The sequence below is a fragment of the Alternaria postmessia genome (genome assembly GCF_024291825.1).
Source record: "Alternaria postmessia strain BMP 2775 chromosome Unknown scaffold_13, whole genome shotgun sequence".
Classification (NCBI taxonomy): Eukaryota; Fungi; Ascomycota; class Dothideomycetes; order Pleosporales; family Pleosporaceae; genus Alternaria; species Alternaria postmessia.
This window is the reverse complement of record NW_026260086.1, coordinates 189,173-207,907: the sequence shown is the minus strand read 5'-3', so window position 1 is coordinate 207,907 and position 18,735 is coordinate 189,173. Positions and strand designations below refer to the sequence as shown.

General features: G+C 51.2%; 8 protein-coding genes across 8 annotated transcripts; 6 read left to right on the top strand and 2 right to left on the bottom strand.

Moving 5' to 3' along the window:
- Nucleotides 1-876: 876 nt before the first annotated feature.
- Nucleotides 877-2,355, top strand: J4E82_003132 (uncharacterized protein; the record flags this gene model as incomplete). The annotated part of the gene is made up of 6 exons (XM_051729421.1): nucleotides 877-915; nucleotides 1,176-1,218; nucleotides 1,281-1,360; nucleotides 1,426-2,017; nucleotides 2,070-2,108; nucleotides 2,162-2,355. The coding sequence occupies 6 exons, from the start codon at nucleotides 877-879 to the stop codon at nucleotides 2,353-2,355; spliced, it is 987 nt and encodes a 328-aa protein (XP_051590805.1).
- An 856-nt stretch (nucleotides 2,356-3,211) lies between these two features.
- Nucleotides 3,212-3,586, top strand: J4E82_003131 (uncharacterized protein; the record flags this gene model as incomplete). Its single annotated transcript, XM_051729420.1, has 1 exon — nucleotides 3,212-3,586. One exon carries the CDS (start codon nucleotides 3,212-3,214, stop codon nucleotides 3,584-3,586), a length of 375 nt encoding a protein of 124 aa, XP_051590804.1.
- A 628-nt stretch (nucleotides 3,587-4,214) lies between these two features.
- J4E82_003130 (uncharacterized protein) lies at nucleotides 4,215-4,902 on the top strand (the record flags this gene model as incomplete). Its single annotated transcript, XM_051729419.1, has 2 exons — nucleotides 4,215-4,238; nucleotides 4,345-4,902. 2 exons carry the CDS (start codon nucleotides 4,215-4,217, stop codon nucleotides 4,900-4,902), a joined length of 582 nt encoding a protein of 193 aa, XP_051590803.1.
- Nucleotides 4,903-5,235: 333 nt separating this feature from the next.
- Nucleotides 5,236-6,634, top strand: J4E82_003129 (uncharacterized protein; the record flags this gene model as incomplete). The annotated part of the gene is made up of 3 exons (XM_051729418.1): nucleotides 5,236-5,320; nucleotides 5,480-6,037; nucleotides 6,090-6,634. The coding sequence occupies 3 exons, from the start codon at nucleotides 5,236-5,238 to the stop codon at nucleotides 6,632-6,634; spliced, it is 1,188 nt and encodes a 395-aa protein (XP_051590802.1).
- A 4,261-nt stretch (nucleotides 6,635-10,895) lies between these two features.
- On the bottom strand, nucleotides 10,896-11,537 carry J4E82_003128 (uncharacterized protein; the record flags this gene model as incomplete). The annotated part of the gene is made up of 2 exons (XM_051729417.1): nucleotides 10,896-11,446; nucleotides 11,498-11,537. The coding sequence occupies 2 exons, from the start codon at nucleotides 11,535-11,537 to the stop codon at nucleotides 10,896-10,898; spliced, it is 591 nt and encodes a 196-aa protein (XP_051590801.1).
- A 243-nt stretch (nucleotides 11,538-11,780) lies between these two features.
- On the top strand, nucleotides 11,781-13,179 carry J4E82_003127 (uncharacterized protein; the record flags this gene model as incomplete). Its single annotated transcript, XM_051729416.1, has 3 exons — nucleotides 11,781-11,839; nucleotides 11,888-11,940; nucleotides 12,173-13,179. The coding sequence occupies 3 exons, from the start codon at nucleotides 11,781-11,783 to the stop codon at nucleotides 13,177-13,179; spliced, it is 1,119 nt and encodes a 372-aa protein (XP_051590800.1).
- Nucleotides 13,180-13,286: 107 nt separating this feature from the next.
- Nucleotides 13,287-15,359, bottom strand: J4E82_003126 (uncharacterized protein; the record flags this gene model as incomplete). The annotated part of the gene is made up of 1 exon (XM_051729415.1): nucleotides 13,287-15,359. One exon carries the CDS (start codon nucleotides 15,357-15,359, stop codon nucleotides 13,287-13,289), a length of 2,073 nt encoding a protein of 690 aa, XP_051590799.1.
- Nucleotides 15,360-15,712: 353 nt separating this feature from the next.
- LIG4 (DNA ligase (ATP)) lies at nucleotides 15,713-18,697 on the top strand (the record flags this gene model as incomplete). Its single annotated transcript, XM_051729414.1, has 1 exon — nucleotides 15,713-18,697. The coding sequence occupies one exon, from the start codon at nucleotides 15,713-15,715 to the stop codon at nucleotides 18,695-18,697; it is 2,985 nt and encodes a 994-aa protein (XP_051590798.1).
- Between the last annotated feature and the right edge of the window lie 38 nt (nucleotides 18,698-18,735).

Below are 18,735 nucleotides of genomic sequence, written 5' to 3'. Positions count from 1 at the left end.
TGCCTCCTGGCCCTCTGCTACAATGAACGATTGGTGGAGGCTTCCCCTACCTAGATTCTAGCCACCAACGGTTTGTCGGTCTGGACGGCCCTGCAGAGCAACACTACCCGGCCGCTAGATTCTCATTCGTGTAGCCGAGCTACTATACCGAGGACCTCGCACGAGGCCTTCACAACCGAGAAACTGCAGTTTGGCTAGAGATGCGGTCGCATCGTTGTGTAGGGCTAGCCCTACGGGCCCACTTTCATAGGTAGGTTCCGCTTCCGCTGCAACAATTCCGGGACTTTGGATTCCTTCGTACGATACGATCCGTCTCTCAACTACTGGGACGTGGGCCATGACTGAACGTTAAGCTAGGACCTCAATTGGCTGGAGCTCACTTCCTAGTTGCATGATCGCAGGACATCATTACGCACGGTCTCAATGCCTGTCTGGCTTTCATTCGTCGAGGCCAGAGCTTTCTTTCATCGATTTCATCTCTAGTCCTTTGGCGAGACGCAGAGCTTAGGCCTCTATTCCTCTCTTTCCGGCATTTATCCCACGTCCGTAACAGGTGTGCCATCTCTTCCACTGTATCACATGTTCAGCCAAGAGCCATGAAACGTTCATACACACCAGACCAGCGAATCGGCCCCTTTATATCGGCTGGCGACCAGCGTTCTAGCGGAAGAGGCGTTGGAAATAGGCAACTGGTCCTAAGAGGCTAAGAATTCCGCCCTCAGCCCTTCACCATATCTCGCCACGCCTACCTCCGAACATCCTTGAACGTTACAGAAGACGGTGGCAGTCGTTCTCCCACCATGCTAGCACTAGACTGGGCTTGAGGAGATTTCTTGACACAACAGGCTTTCCGTCTGTTACTTTACGCTTCAAAACATGCTCATTGGTAACGTCACTTCCACATACGTCTACATTGTAAGCGATGTCCCAATGAACGCCGCTTTCCAGCATTATTGGAACATTTCAGGCCGGCTGCTATGATCTGTGCGTCCCATTCACCGTCTTCACTGATCCAGTGCCACCCTTGTGAGTCACGGGCCTCTATATCATAACAATGAGGGTGTTGATGGGCACAATATTGAAGCCCGACTTACGTCTGAGCTCTGTGGGACAGAAGTTACAGAGTTGAAGTCATAAGTCCACATCCCCCAGAATATTCATTCGACTGAACAAAGCTTGGTGAAGCAATGTCCAGCAATATGCGCGTCGCAATAGCAGGTAAGGCATCCGTTCGACAAGCAAGAACACCACTCGTGCAGACATCCTTCTTACGTTTGCAGGTACCTCTGGCCTAGCACTCTTGATCGCCCAGGAGATCAATAACTCGACGAGCCACCAGCTGATCATCCTATCACGGACTGTAAGTGCCTCAGGGGAATTATATACCATATTTTGACTACAAGGAGCCGCACTGATACTCATCAGCATCAAACAAGCCTCATAGCGTCCGGCTATAACTGTCAAGCTGTGGATTACAATAACCCCGCTTCGCTTCAACACGCGTTAATGGGCGTTGACACAGTCATCTCAACTGTCATGGGCAATCCACAACTCCGCCTCATAGAAGCGGCTGTACAGTGCAGGGTACGCCGCTTTGCGCCTGCAGAATTTGAAGGCCAGCCAGGTTTGCGAGGCCAGAATGCGTTGCTCGATCGGGGACGCAACTCAGCTTTGGCTTTGTTGCATCATTATCGCAGCCATATGCAGTATACGGTTTTCGTTTGTGGCATACTATACGAGCGCTTCTCTGTAAATGGGATGATATCTCATCGCCTCGGGGTCAACAGCGGCTATGGTAACGAGGGGGAGTTCATTGCCGACCCCCGGCAGATGACTTCCATGGCGCCAATTTACGACGCAGCCAACAATCTCTCATCGATATGCTTAACCTCTGCGTACGATGTGGCACAATTCGTGGTTCGTGCCCTCGACATGCCTACATGGCCTTCTGAGATGAGCATGTGTGGTGAGCGCATGACTGTTCATGCTTTGGTCGAAACCATCAGGGCGTGTAGAAGTAAATATAGTCCATCCTTGCCCGAAGAGACGGTTTGCTAAGATATTGTTAGACAGACCCTGGGCTAGCATCGATTACCAAGCCCCCGCGAGTAAGTAAACAGCCTTGTACAGACGCACACTCAGATGCTGACGGACTACATAGACCTTGAGTACCAGATGACAATGGCTCAATTGGGAGGAGACACCGCTGGACAAAGGCGGCTCGCACCGCTCCTTGCGACAGCAGAGGGGCGCTACGATTTCGTGGTGCCCGCCTATCTCAACGCTGTTTACCCAGACATTCAAGTAACTCGCTTCCAGGACTGGTTTCTGCGTAACTGGGCCTCGATCCCATGAGCAGCGACCGTTACCAGAGCCTTTCGGACGTTCGACAATACTTCCAAGCCGAAGAATACCCGCACAACCCTGAACATCCTTGAAACTCGGGCAGGCCGTTGATCCTTGGAAATTCAACAACTTGAGATGGGGCTCCAAACTTCACTCTCCTCACTTCTCTTCTACTCTACTTTCATTCTCGAGCCTGTTTGGTTTACGAATTTGAGGCTTGTCATTGGATCGAAATCTTCGTGTTACGCTTAAGCTATGGTTGTGTTGACGATGGGTTTCTGTCTGCAATTGCGATATATAATCACTTTAATCCTTCCAAGGTTGCCGATTGATGTCGTCGTCGTTCATTACAAGGGTTGTGAGGTTCTGACCAAGGTTGGTGTCGCTTAGGCCTGAGACACTACCTGGTACGCCTCCACTCGGCCAACACCACACGCGACACTTTGCGGCTCGCTCCTTCCGAAGCATAGACGGCGCTAACTAGATTTGCAGAAGCATACCCGATCTGCGATGATGTGAGAAGGGCCTGGTCAGAGTTTGACGTGAATCTTCGATGGAGAATTACATCAACTCGACGTCACCGGTGGGGCTTCAGTTCCCCGCTACCATAATAAAAGTCCAACGCGCCTGAACATTCGTTTCTTTTCAGTATCACAACCACAACTTCTATCACATTTTCAACACCAAATCTAAATTCTCTACGACTTCAACTCCCTCTCCATACCAACAACGTAAGTTTAATTCCACCGAATGGTGTGGTAGACAGTTTCGAAGTTGTCATTTTCGGCGCGAGACTCGAAACTCACCAGCATGCACGCGTCTGTTTTTCACACACTGACATACATACAGCACAAACACATTCAAAATGGTCTCTTCTCAGCAAGGCTACTCCAACACCACCACCGACATGAAGGGTAACACCCAAGCTGTCAACGAGGCTCAGTCCAACCTCCCTCTCCCCGAGCAGCCCCCCGTCGCCTCAGACTTCAACTCCGCCGATGCTAGCACCGTAAACGTTGGCTCCGGTCGCCAAGAAGCTTCTTTCTCATCAGGTGGTGGTGCCATCCGCGACCCCGCTGTCGGAGCTGGTGGTGTTGCCGGACGTGAGGCTAAGGATGGACTTGGCGGCATTCCCAACGATGCTGTCTCTCGTGAGGCGAAGGACCACTCTGGTCTTGCCGACACAACTGGCAAGGACTACGGATACCCCCAGAAGAACGACCCCAGCGGCAAGCAGTAGAGTACTGTACGAGAAGGAGTAATAAGATACCCGAAGCATAATGGGCGTTTTCACGATTACGATGGCCACTATCACTGCGTTTAGTAGCCGGACTGCAAGAGCAGTCTTACGATAATCAATGAATGAAATGAATCAACAAGTCAACATTCCGACATGTGCGTACTATGAAGTTGCGAGAATGACGAGTGTGTTGATTAATACCAGCATCCCGTGTGTTTTATGTGATGTTGACGCCAGATACACGAGATAATGACAAGTGCTCGCGTGCATCACACGTAGCAACAGCGCCTTGCCGAGTAGTACCCGTTCCTGACGCCATCTCAGCCGCAGCATGCATGCATGCCCAAGTCTAGTACACGAACGGTGGATTCTCTGCCGGTTTCCGATCTACGGCCGTTCGACCAGAGCGGGGTCGTTTTGGTAGGGCTGAAGCAAGGTGGGATGTTTCGATGTGACGAGGTCATGACGCAAGTACACTGGGGCGTGAGGGCTGGAGGTATACATACGACGGCTTGCACCGTACCAAAGTATTTCACATCACTCAAACCAATATAGTTTCTTCATTTCAATCGATTGAACGACACCCAATTTCAACGACCACCTCTCAAGAACCTATAATCGCATCAATATGTCGGCTTCGCACGGACAGAAGGTATGCTCTGCCCCTTGCGCTTTCGTGTTGTACCTTGCGGTCTTATCATGACCTCATGTGACATGTTATAACATCCGTGAAACTCTCACTAACTCTCTACTCTCAGGTCACTACCGACCCCGCATCCAAGATTCCTATCAATGAGGGTGTTGGCACCGTAACTTCAGACTCTCTAGCAGGCGAGTCTCTGAAGAACTCTGGCTCCTTTGGCGAGGGCAACCCTAAGGCTGCAGCAAGCAAGCAGCCATCCTCATCAACCACCACGAACACCACCGACACTACCAACGCCACTAAGCTCGATGCCGCTGTTAACGCCGAGGCGCGCGACGCACAAGAAGGATGGAATGAGGAGAAGATCATGAGCTCAGGCAAGGGTCTGAGCGGTGCTTCATCAGGAGGTGCGGCTGGCACAGCACCAACCGGTCTTGCTGCTGGAAAGAATGTCGACCCAAGCGTCCTTCAGCCCAAGGGCGCCAACTTGACAGAAGATCCCAACATGAGCGGCAACACCAAGTTTGGTGAGATCGGTACAAAAGACGACCCTGCTAGGCAAGCAGAGCTCGACCTCTCCAAGAGGACTGCAGCTAGTGCTGGGGTTGAAAACAAGGACCTGGCCCAGGGCGGCGACAGCAAGTTCAGCGCCTTGGGAGACACTACCGCTTGAGAGATGGATTTCCCATAGCGATGAATTTATCATAGATTAGCGAAGTATAATTAATGAACACATAATGATTTGCAAGCTTAGTTGATGGTTAGTATTGAATGCGACAAACTCGAGGGGTGAAACCAGCACGTGGCGGGGGTTTCCAAATCGGGCCTCTTCCGCGGGCACGGACGCGGGCCGTTGCAGCACCCAAAGGTGGCCTTTCGCGACGCGGCATTAGCCCCAACTGTCAATGTCATTCATTAATCCATCTACGCTTCTTTCCTCTACCTAACAGTCCACCGAACCGACATTGGGTCTGCAGTACCCCGATTGCACATTTGAGTGCCCACCATGAACGGCTACGGCGACCATGGGCACGAGGAGGACCCGTTTGGGCCAGCAAAGGGTGGAATCGTATCAAGTTTCGATGCATTCCGTAAGTGTTCTCTCGCACACTGATCGCAGGAAGAAGACCAGACCAACGAGAGTCATCATGGTCTCGATATGTAGATACATGTAGTGATGCGACCTCTCAGGCCCACGCGACAACATGCTTCGTACTAAATATCACCTCACGGCTGACGCTTATCTACAGCGAAAACCAAAAAGACATACCTCGTCCAAGGTCGCAACTCCTCCGCATGGACAGTAACGCTTATATTGACATGCATCTACCTCTCCTGGTCCGAGATATCGCGCTGGTTCGCTGGCACAACCTCGCAGTCATTCGCCGTCGAGAAGGGCGTATCCCACGACATGCAACTGAACCTCGACGTGATCGTAGCCATGCGCTGCGCTGATCTTCACGTCAACATGCAAGACGCTGCTGGTGACCGCACCCTCGCCGGCGAACTCCTGCGCAAGGACCCAACATCATGGTCGCAATGGACTGGCAAAAACATTGAGAGTGGAACGCACGAATTGGGCAAAGAAAGCGGCAAGCAGGCACCTGGATGGGAAGAGCTTTGGGATGTCCACGAGCAGTTGGGCAAGGCGCGGAAGAGGAAGTTCAGCAAGACACCCCGGGTGCGCGGTCAGACTGACAGTTGCCGTATCTACGGAAGTCTGATCGGAAACAAGGTCCAAGGTGACTTCCACATCACGGCGAGAGGCCATGGATACATGGAGTTTGGAGAACATCTGGACCATTCCTGTGAGTACAAGGAGTTACGGCTCGCGAAGACACTCCCACTAATGTTCAACAGCATTCAACTTCTCTCATATCATCCGCGAAATGTCTTTTGGCCCGTACTATCCCTCTCTCGTCAACCCCCTCGACTCCACTATCGCTGTAACACCAACACCGGATGATAAGTTCTACAAGTTTCAGTACTACATCTCTATCGTGCCCACCATCTACACCGACGACGCTTCGATGATTCCTCTCCTCCAAGCAATCACGTCCACACAGGACCACCCTGCCTCGAACATCTTCCACACCACGCACGCCATCAAGACCAACCAATACGCTGTTACTTCACAGTCTCACAAAGTACCAGAGACCTACGTACCCGGCGTGTTCGTTAAATTCGATATCGAGCCGATTATGCTGGCCGTGGTAGAAGAGTCGGGAGGCTTCTGGAGGTTGATTGTCAGGCTGGTCAACGTAGTGAGTGGCGTTATGGTAGCTGGAAGCTGGGCGTGGCAGATGTTTGATTGGGGAAGTGAAGTTCTGGGTAAGAGGAGGAGAAGAGGCGATGGCGTTGGTGTGCTGGGGACACCGTCTGTGGAAAAGAAGAGCTGGGATTAAGGAGAAGAATCGATACGAAGGAGAATGCATTCAATGGCGTTCAGGGCATGGGAACATGAGTTTCATTTTCGGGTCTTGTGAGTATGCAAATATACTAGTTATGAATATCTTAAGCTGCACCGTTCATCGACAGAACATGGTATGGGTGATGGAAGGTAGATGGTGAGATGACGATTGCACAACGGTATGTTTCGCTCACTCTTTTGACGTCTACAATAGGCAAAGACATAGCTGACATCATAGAACCAGCGAGTGCTATGGCTAGGCAACTCTTGCAAACTACGCCTTGCATCTCAGGCTTTCCCTTACTTTCCATTTTGATTTGTCGCTTGGCGCGTTTGTACCACAACGCGGTACGCGACTATTTCTCACTTGGATTTGCAGCACCATCAATTCTCCATAACTGTTGTTTTTCTCGCCAAACACTGACAATACACCACACCCCACTTTCGATTCGAATTAACTCAGCTTGATCGTAACTATGTCGTCGCCAAGCCAGCCACCAGACCGAATTGATTCGCACTCTCAAGATGGGACTCAATCGCGCGAGCCAGCCCAACCCCGGAGGACGGCTTCTGCAAACGACCTTAATCAAAGCGCCTCACTGCAAACTATCAGGCTGGCGGATGGTCCAGGAAGCGGACACGTGCTCGTTAACAGAGAATGGTTGTCGAACGATGTCCGCGGACGTGCTGACCAGGGCCCTCAAACGGAGACGTTGCCGCAATCCTCAGAGCAGCGTCCTGAAGATGCAAGAATGCGACATGGAATCATTGTACCGCATCGGCGAGTTCAACGGCACCAACGGCACATGGATCGAACCATGCGTGTGAGCGAACAACAGCAACAAGATGCACTTCGTCCAGAACGAGCTAGACTGCTGGATATAGACCTGCAGCGTCTTTGGCTACCAGCTTTTGGTCAAGACGCGCCGCTAAACTCAACTCAACAGCCAGCCCAGTCTGGTCGGCCTCGGAGCTACATGCCCTCTCTTCGATCCCAACCTGAGTTCTATATGACAGGAGTGACAGCTGTCGACACTGCAGCGGAGCCTGTTGCCAATGATGCCGAATGTACAATATGTCTGGAACCTCTCTCAGATGATGTGGTCAAGTTCCAGGCTTGTGGTCACATGTTTCATACAGTCTGTGTACAGAGTTGGTTCGATCAGAGCGCGCCGCGTACGGGTCATAAGCGAGGTACTTGCCCGAACTGTCGACACGAACTGTATGGTAAGTATGCCTGTGCGAACTGCATGGGAGACATACGCTGACTTCGTACACCTACATTCAGAGCCAGACCCACGATTTGGGCGTACGGCGCCGCCTCAGAACGTCGAACTGCCAGTGATAGGTCGTGGCCAATTGCATCCCATATCTTCTCCTAATCGCGAACCATTCGGCCACCGCGAAGAAGCAGCTGCTATTATACGACCATCTAATAGCGATCGCCGCAGGCAGGCCAATGATGGCATTCAACGACGTTTGGTGGGAGTGGAGCAACAGGAGCGTGCTGAACAAGCCCTGGCTGTCACTCCGCAGCAGTATATCACTAATCGTCGAACACTGCAGGGCGAACCCATCCGTATAGACCGGCGTCCTCGCGCTGTTGCCTTGGAGCATGTGAGAAATGATCCTCCAGCTCAAGAAGACGCGGATAGTCTTCCCCAAAGGACATCAAGTCTCCCTCACGGGGGAGCTATTCGCCGTCAGCAGGCTAGTGAAATTATGACTGATGCATTGCGGATTAATGAATCTCCCAGAAATTCGCAACTTGACAATGGACGGGCGAACTCAGACACGTCGGACCACGTTTCCAATGTTGGTGGCCCTTCTGGGACACCATCGACGCCGCTGGGAGCCTCCGGGACGCCAACACCGACAGTGAACACACAATCAGTACAACCACGTGAGTCTCGAGCCACTCTCGCAACACGTGCGATCGCACAGCGCCGCTCTCTACTACTGGAACCAGATCTGAACAACAGAGACGCAGATCCTCCACAGACCGTACGACGTTCAGCATCAAGTTCTCAACATACGACAGCTAATGGAAACCGTGACCCTATATGGCTTCCTGATTTCCATGGCCATCCGAGAGTCATCAATCCACAGCCTGAGCTTACACCGACTGAACGCGCTATTCGTGACCTTCAACAGGAACAGAGCTTGTTGTTGGATCGTCTTCGTGAGGTCCAAGACCAACTAGGTCGGCACCTGCAAGCAGCAGATGCCTCTAGAGAGCGTACGACTGTAGTGCGTCGACCCGCTCCAAATCACTTTCCACGTGAAGCACAGGATGATTTGTCAACTGGGCGGCCACCACCAATCGCAATTCCTCACCTTGCTGATCCAGCGTTTCCTGACTTGCGATCGGCTCGCGAGTTCCCTGATCGAAGGGCTATAGGCTCAGGAATTAGTATATGGTCGGCTGATTATGTTAGCACAAGGGAACGCAACAACGAGACGCAAGCACCTGGACGGTTACTTCCTTCCCTCTCGAACCACTCTGGCAACAGGCCAACCGCTGAACCGCCCGCCAGGATTTCAAGCAGCAATGAAGAAATCTCATCATCCCTGGTAAGCACATATCCTGCGACGTCATCAGATCAACAGCCTGCATCAGCAGACAACTTGGGATCGAGATCAAGATTCAGGCAGCGAGCCGAGGAGGTTCTAGAGCGTATAAGCCGTGAACAGGCAGACATGGAGAGGCTAATATCGAATAGCATGTCTTTGGATCAGTCTCTCGTACCTGCACTCACTGATGACGATACTCCAGAGGCACCGCAGTAGATTCGTCCCATTATGATTTTAATGAGGTTGGAAGGAGAGCGGTCTAGAAACAACTGATATCTCTTGGATTGTTACAGCAGACAGTATTTAGATTACTACAAGATTCATTTCGGGGGGAGGTGTGTTGAGAAGGCATTCACGGAAGATTGCGAGCTGTTGAACGGCATTCAGCTGCAGGAGCGTAATACTCTTCGAGCGTTCAAGTCAGCTTTTTGGCACGCGAGATCGAGTCACTCTAGTGAGAACGATAAAGTTAGACTGCTTTCAATCAACACTTTGCTATCATTCCGCCTACTAGCATAATTGATTTGAGACGCCATAGTCCTCTCAAACGTCTCGTCGCTATTCCAAATGTTTGTTCGATGCCTCTAATGTAGGCTGGCTTATAAAAGTGTGACAATAGTGAGCCACAAAGAAACAATCTCTTTAAACACGATGCTTCTTCGCACTAGATTCCACAGTATACGTATTATCTTCCTTCTCTAGTATAGCCTGACCTCATTGGGACTTGACAACAGAATCATCACTACAAAACACTGAAGGCAAGCGACCTATGATAAGTGGTTCCTCTGAACGTCAGTAGACTTTCAAGAGCCCAGCATGATACCAGCAGTTAGCATGCCCGCTCTTCGCAGCCAGGGCGAATTGTTCATGGTCGGTGTCGTACCCGTAAGCGCTCAACCTGAAGGCTCAGATTGTTCAATCTGTACGGAACACCTTGTTAGAGATGTGGTACAATTAGCTGGTGCATGCGGCCATACGTTCCATACAGTGTGCCTTGTCGCCTGGCTTTCTATTACTGCGCGCCAAAATCGCACTTCCCCAAACTGCCGCTGTGAGCTATACGCCGCACCGGCGAATCGATCATCAGATTCGGCCGCTCCAATCCGCACCGCAGAATCTATCATCGCCCAGAGAGTAAACGTAGAAGCTCGTAGATATTCAGGCCTGCTAGCAGCTAGCAGGCTTGTTCCAGGAGCTTTTATGAGACCTCGGGGATATGATGAAGAAATGGACCTTCGAGTAGCGCACGACACTCCTCTTGCACAAAATTTTTCGGCGTCGACCAACTTTACCACCGTGTTGTTCTCGGGTGGAATCGATCCAAACATGATAGCCCGCGCCCGTCGCGCGGCACTACGCCTTGGTAGTGAGGAGATTCTTCTCCTGACACTCACCTTGACGGTTTTCATGAGAGTATTGTCACCAGGATCATTGTAACAATTACAGTTTTTATGTTGAACATACGCCATCTGGTAGTGTGCAGGTTCTGAGATGGTGACAAATTTCACATTTTCGTGTTATTTATCGGCTACGCAGGTTATAAAGACCCTGATGGACTGCGACGTAGCTTCACATAAACGCAAGCTCGAACATCATCATCCTCCAATCAAGCAAGGGGGAATCTTGGAAGCCGTCGCAGAGCCTGGATCGAATCTGTCGTGACTTCAATGCCATCCAATCCTTTACTTCATCACCCACTCTCTTTCACCCTCTTGCGGGTCCATGACATCACGCTCACTTCCAAGCCATTTGGCATCCTCGAACGGCAGTATAACAGCCAGCACTTTCGCCTTGACCAACCCCAATGGCAATGGCCCAAACGATCTACTATCCCGGCTCCATTCCAGATTATCTCCTTGTATCCAGCAATGCCCCTCAGGTACCCTTATCAGTTCTTCTCTCACGCTCGCCCATTTGCCTTCGACATCTACTGCACTCAAATCAGAGTCACGGCGCCCAGGCGTAACTACACTGACGAAGTCGCCTGGCATTCCGATGATGCGCTTACACCCGCTCAGTTGCGGCAAGATAGGGTGGGTGTAAGTTATGACATCGCCAACGTGCAGGTTACGCATACGGCGATGGAGCGAGGAGTAAAGAATATACGGTTGAGATCGGTAATCGTAAGAAATTGTAGGAGTCATCGAGATTCCGCTAGTAGCGCCTACGCCGCCGATGTAGGAGGAGAATGCGTGTATAATGAAGAAGCCTTTCGTGACAATGAGCGCGCTACCTGCGGATATGTTAGTAAGTGACTCTGAAAGTAGTGCCCGAAAAGACTTACGGCCAAGCTCCCTAAGATAGTGGTTGAGGTAACGGTCCATGGTGGCGGCATTACAATCAAATCCTAAGCTTTGTTATCGCTCTAGCATATTTGTTCTTATGACTATGTGCCTGGAAACGCTCGCAGTGCCGATGCGGAGTCGTTATGGCTAGAGCATCATGAAAGTGAAAGAACGACCGAGTGCGGAACGCACGATAATGTGGTATCTCCGACGCTAAAATCTTAACACCGATAAGTATCCCACTTCACGAACTTTGCCTGACTAGTACCTGAACGCGCAAACATGGTTCATGTTCACGATGAAGTATTGGGACTAAAAAGCTCAGAGCAGGCTACATTGCGGTAAGCGTACAAGGTAGTCACGCTGTCCCGTGCTGATCATCTCCTTAGGCCTGCACCAACCGGACTGGAGGATAGAGGGGTCTTGCAAGATGCTGTAAGAGGTGCTTCCTTCTTTCCTACATACTTTCACTCGCATGCAAAGTTCTCTCCTCGAATACCCTCCAACTCTTTTGAGAAGCTTGCGCATAAACCATGTGGATGAACTGTTAGATTGATCCTACATTATCTTTCATCTTTCCATTCTTAAGTGTTGTAGCCTTCATACGCACTTGGAGTACTTCTTCAAGTTTGCTAGGGTCCTTGTGCATGACTAATATCGACATTTCTATACAGACTTGATAACGTCCTACCATGACCTCAATCCATCAACGATCGACACGCTCACCTCCGAACCATCACCATTACAATTCATGCGCCATGTCGCGCGTAACCGGCCATTTGTTGTCCGGAACGGAGCTAGAGACTTCAAAGCAAGAAAGATATGGAATTCAGCATACCTGAAAGATGTCATGCGTGGTCAAAATGTCAACGTAGCAATCACACCTCACGGGAACGCCGACTCAGTCGTCTCGCTACCATTAGGTGGCTCAGTGTTCGTCAAGCCATACGAGACCGAGGAACCCTTCCAAGAAGTTCTAGAGAAGATTCAACGGCAAGAGCGGGAGGAAGACTATAAAGGCCCAACACACTATGCGCAAACCCAGAACGACAATCTCCGCAATGAGTACTCCACGCTTTTCGCCGATGTGCCCAAAAGCATACCTTTCGCGCGAATAGCACTAGAGCAGGAACCCGACGCAATCAACTTCTGGCTCGGAAATTCCTACTCGACGACTGCCCTACACAAGGATAACTACGAGAATATCTACGTTCAGATCCTGGGTCAAAAGCATTTTGTTCTCTTACCACCGGTGGAAGCGGCTTGTGTCAATGAGAAGAGTGTCCTGGCTTCTACGTATACTCTGAAGCGCAACGGAGATTCACCTTCTGACACGTTCGAAAAAAAAGATATGGTGATCAAGGTAGATGAGCCGGAGGAATACGTACCTTTCGCAACATGGGATCCTGACCAGCGCACCATCAACACTACGCCCTACTCTCAATACTCGCAGCCACTCAGAGTAACACTAGAAGAAGGCGATATGCTATACTTGCCGGCACTATGGTACCACAAGGTAAGCCAGAGCTGCAACGAAGAAGGAATCTGCTGCGCGGTAAACTATTGGTATGACCTTGAATTCGGCGGCGGATTCTGGAGTACCGCAAATTTTGTTAGGAGCACCGGATTACTGAGCATGCAAGGAAATGCGGATGATGGAATTAGAGGCGGAGACGACTGATGCTTCTTGTAACAAAGGGAAACTTTACTACGATTATGGGTATCTCTAGGATCTACAGTAACAGACAAATCCAACGCCGAAGCAATGCTCCTTTGACTCCGCTCCTACTAATTCCGGATCTTGACTTTGATATTGACGCCCCTGGCGCTCTGCCACACACTATCACTGACCTTGACCGGCAACTTTCGTCCTTTGAGTCTTTGGTCAATCAACCATAGACCTACCACGAACTCGTACCTGCTTAGTCTACCAACACCTCTGCTGTCTACAAGATCCCAAACTTCTTCTAAAACATGCGTAGGCAGTCGACTCCTCGTCCAGATCTCTTTGACCAGAAGATTCAACACGTCAGCCGATGGGTCATCGTCAGGCGGCGCGTTAGCAGGCGATGGTATGTGATGACCCTTGTTCGCTGCCCACAGACCTTCGTAACGCTTCCGCTCCCGTTCGGTTATCTGATCGCGCCAACGCTTTCGCGTGCCCTCGTGATGTTTATTTGGGTGCTTCCGTCCCTTGATGCCCATAATGCGTGTCCCCTTTTTCTTGTATTTGTCGACCTTGTTGTCTTCCTCATCGGACGACGACGGTTCTTTGCGCATTGTGGTCCGCATCTTCCCGGCGCTCTTCGGAGGTGATTGTTTAGGCGGTGAGGGCGATCGATGGAACGGAGAGTGATGGTGGTGCTGTTTGCGCGGCGGGAAAAGAGGTTCGACTGACATAGGTCGAGGTGCGGGCGAAACGTTGCGAGAATGCGAGGCTAGAGCGGCGCCCATTATGGCGCTCGACAGAGATTCGCCAGTCATGTGTTGTGTAATCTGCTTGACAGACTCCCTCTGGTAGTTATTATGATATACTGAAGGTGAACCTGATCCACTGGTTGACGTTGGCCGACGAGGAGGCGAGAGTCTCTGCAGCGGAGGCATCGAAGCTGGGTTCTGACTTTGGGTCCGAGGTTTGATTTGTATTGGGGCCGAAGGCTGAAGTTTGCTGGTAGCCGGTACGGGATCTGCTTTTCGCGTAGTCGATCGCCGCGGCGGAGGCAGAGCAGGTTTGAACTTCTCATCTTCCTGCTCTTCTTTTGCTGACTTGAAGGAAGAAGGTGTTGACGGTGACTGTTGACTCTCTATAGACGCGGACACTCTGCGCCGTTGTAAGGACTTGGACTGCGTTGTGTCCTCAGACTTTGGCCGTGTTTGCCGAGAACCCCTCTGCAGGGGCTTCGAAGGCGGAGAAACCGATGTGTTGATTGTCGCCAGCTGCACCGGTTTTTGCCTGATCGGAGGAGATTTCAGGGGATCGTTCTTGGGTGTATTGAAGTATGCTTGCTCGCTACTGCCGTCGACATGTTGTGGCGGCAGCGTGATCTTGTGCTTCGGCTTTGGCTTCACAGGTGGTGGTGTCTGCGTCCTGACTCTCTGCAGGGGTGCGTCATCTTTCGGCTCGGGAGGTAACTTGAATGCACGCTGCGGCTTCGGCGACCGCACAGGGGGTGGAGAGTTCTGGGTAACACGTATCGGTGCAGAGGGTTTGGTAGGCGTCCTAGGTCGCGCTTGCTCAAACATTCTGACGAGCGAGTTCGTTGGCGGTATAGGGGTGTCGTCGGTAGGCTTGTGTGGTGACTCTGGCTGTCGGGCACTGGTGGCAGCTGAATGCGGTTCGAGGCTGCCTCTCCTCTTGCGCGGCTGCTGGCTGGGTTTCTTAGATTCGAGCCTCGCAAGCACATTCCCTACGCTGCCCGAGGGAGGCAGTACATCCCTCTCGTTTGGTTGGTGTTCGCTCATGGTGGGCGGAACAGCGGCCTGGGGTAGAGGCCGCAGAGGGCTGTGTCGAGCTGCCGCAAGCCGAGCAGCGATATTTGAAGGCGAGGAGACGCGGCCGGGGTGGTCGTCAGGCACGCTCAGCGAGTTGGAGCTGTTCGACTTGGACAGATTCGGCTTGCTGACGCCCACAGATCCGCCAGTGTGGTGGCTTCGCAAGGATGCCGGGCTGCCAGTTCCGACCTTGGTTGCAGCCAGCAAAGCCCCATTGTCTCCTCCAGTATATGTGTTTACCAAAGGCTTTGGCTTCGCGGGAGATTTGGAGAAGGCTTTCGCTGCGCCTCGCAGTGCAGCGTCTCGTACATTGTGTTGGGTGTCGCCGGCCGTCTGCGGGACCCAGCCCTGGTTGCGTGCAGAGCTCATTTAGCGGTCCATTGGATGGTGAGCAATAATGACGTATACGGAGAATTAGGGGAGAATAGTGCGCATACAGAGGGTATTTCTGCGCAACATGAAAGCAAAGTAACGAAAGACTGAATAGAAAACGAGTGGTGTGGAGTCGTAATGTCAGGTTTCCAAGATTAGTATCGTCAGCCCTGTGAATGACACGGCGTGTGTACCCACAAGGCATGGGTGATGGCTTGGGAATTACGCTAGCTTCTTGTAGTCTGATAGCCACGTGATCACGCGTGACGCGCTTCTCCAGGCAGCCACGACCTCGTTCTCATATACAACAATTGTCGCAAGAGCTACATCACTCATCCAATGCACTCAAAATGGCCGAAGATACACCAATGGCCGATGCCGAGGCGGTTAGGGAGAACACGCTCATGTACGGCCATGATGATGAGCTCGACGACAAGTACCCAACACGTCCGATAAACCTCCACAAAACACTTCCCTTCCATACCCTATTCACGGAACTATTCAATCCGCTTATGGAAACACAAAAAAGGAAGCAGCCTGTGGGAGCTCGGCGAAGAGTCGGACCACATGGACACTCTAATATGTCACCTCACGAAGCGAAACGTAACATCATCGAAAGATTCATTGCGACTTGGCGCAAGCAAGTGGGCAATGACTTCTTTCCCGCAATGCGTCTCATAATCCCGGAAAAGGACAGAGATCGAGCCATGTACGGTCTGAAAGAGAAGACAATTGCCAAGGTCTTGATCAAACTTACAAGGATCGACCCCAACTCTGACGGTGCCAAACATATGCTGAACTGGAAGCTACCTGGTCAGCTGAACAAGGCTTCGGCATCAACTGCCGGCGACTTCGCTGGACGATGCTACGAGATCCTGTCAACCCGGCAACTCAAGACCGAATACAGCGACATGAGTATCGCAGAGGTCAACAACGCTCTAGATAAGCTATCACAGATTGGCGCCGAAGAAGAGCAAGTCAAGATCTTCCAACGGTTCTATCGAAGGATGAACGCTGAGGAGATGACCTGGCTCATTCGGATGGTCCTTCGCCAGATGAAGATTGGAGCCACTGAGAAGACCATTCTAGACATCTGGCATCCAGATGCAGAGACGTTATTCAACATCTCTTCAAACCTTCGAAGAGTGTGCTGGGAACTATTTGACCCTGAGGTCCGTCTGGCAGGCGAAGACACTGGGCTGAGCTTGATGCAATGCTTCCAGCCACAACTGGCTCAGTTTCAGGATAAGGTAGGTAACTTTGAGAAGCTGGTCACAAGATTTCAAGGGAACACCGATGACGATACCTTTTGGATTGAAGAGAAGCTTGATGGAGAACGTATGCAGCTTCACATGGTTGAGGATCCTGACGCGCCAGGCGGTAGAACTTTTGGGTTCTGGTCGCGAAAGGCCAAAGACTATGCGTACCTCTACGGTAAACACTTCCAAGGCGACGAAGCTGGTGCACTCACACGGTTCATAACAGACGCCTTTGGCAAGAATGTGCGGAACATCATCCTTGATGGCGAGATGATCACCTGGGATATGGACCGCGATCACATTGTTGGGTTTGGAACTCTCAAGACCGCAGCTATATCCGAGAAAGAAAACAAAACGGACAAGAACACTGGTCAGCGACCGGTCTTCAGGGTTTTTGACTGCGTATTCCTGAACGACAAGCTACTCACACAATACACGCTACGTGATCGCCGTCGCGCTCTGGAAAGTGCCGTCAAGGGCGTACATCGTCGTCTGGAGATCCACCCGTACACCGAGGCGCGCTCGCATACAGAGATTGAACCAGCACTACGGAAGGTCGTTGCTGATTCTTCGGAAGGTCTGGTGCTGAAGAACCCACGTTCTATGTATCGGCTAAATCAACGCAACAACGATTGGATGAAAGTTAAGCCAGAATACATGTCCGAATTCGGCGAGTCGCTCGACTGCATAGTTGTCGGCGGGTACTTTGGCTCTGGACATCGTGGTGGCGCCCACTCATCCTTTCTTTGCGCACTGCTTACGAACAAAGATGCAAAGAAAGGCGACCTGAAGTACGAACATTGTTGGTCGTTCTTCAAAGTTGGAGGCGGATTTGCTCAACAAGACTATGCTGACATACGGGGCCGAACGGAAGGCAAGTGGCATAATTGGGATCCTCGACGGCCACCTCCATTTATTGAGTTAGGCGGTCATGAGCACAATCGACAACACGAGCGACCAGATCAATGGATCAGACCCAGAGATTCTGTCGTTCTGGAATGCAAGGCAGCAAGTGTGGAAGGCACCGACAAGTTTCGCTTCTCTTTAACGCTTCGCTTTCCTCGCTTCAAGGGGCTCAAAAAGGACAAACGCTGGGATCAGGCACTGTCGGTACAGGAATTTCTGGAAGTAAAGAGCAGAGCTGAAACTGAGAAGTCGGAAAAGGAGAAAGAATTCAAGATTGAGCAATCACGCAGGAAGAAGGCGAGAATATCGAAGAAGCCACTCACTGTGGTAGGTAACGATGCCGTTGCTACACCATATGCGGGTCCAGCATCGAAGGTATTTGAGGGCCTGAGCTTTTTCATAATGACTGAGCAAATCCACCCAACGAAGAAGTCGAAACCCGATCTTGAAGCACTGGTCAAAGCCAACGGTGGCAAGATTGTGCAGCGCGATTCGATGGACAAAGACCTTGTCATCGTAGCGGACAAGAGACTGATTAAAGTTGCATCACTCGAGAAACGCGCCACGAACAACATCATCAAGCCTATCTGGATCCAGGATTGCATCAAGCAGAATGAGATAGACTGTGCCCCTTTACCATACCTGCTCCCATTCGAGCCAAACCGACATATGTTCTACCTCCACGATGACGATCAGCTCGACTTCGAGAACAATGTTGATGAGTATGGAGATTCGTTTGCGCGCGACATAGCAGATGTAGATGATATGCGAAAGCTGTTGGCTGGTGTAGGAGCAGGGTCAGACAACGACTCAGCATTTGAACGACAAGGCTTCCTAGACCAACTAGAAGACCACGGAGAGTCACTTGCGCATCTCAAGACACACATGTTTGGCACAGTAAAAGCTGCGTTTGACAGCAATCCTATTGATGCTAGCGGGATGCTCAAAGCCCAACTATCGAAGAACTATATTCGATTCGGCGGTGGTTCAGTGACTGATCGGATAGTTGAGGAAGGAGTCACACATGTTGTTGTACCGAACGAACACTCTTCGGCCAAGAGTGTAAAGGCTAAGGTCACTGGACTTGCCAGGATTGTGGGTGTCGCGTGGGTAGAGAAGTGCTGGGAGGAAGGCACTATGTTGGATGAGGAGCGGTTTCAGTGGGGGTGAAACAGTTCCTCTAGTCTTTTCTACATAGAACAGTCACG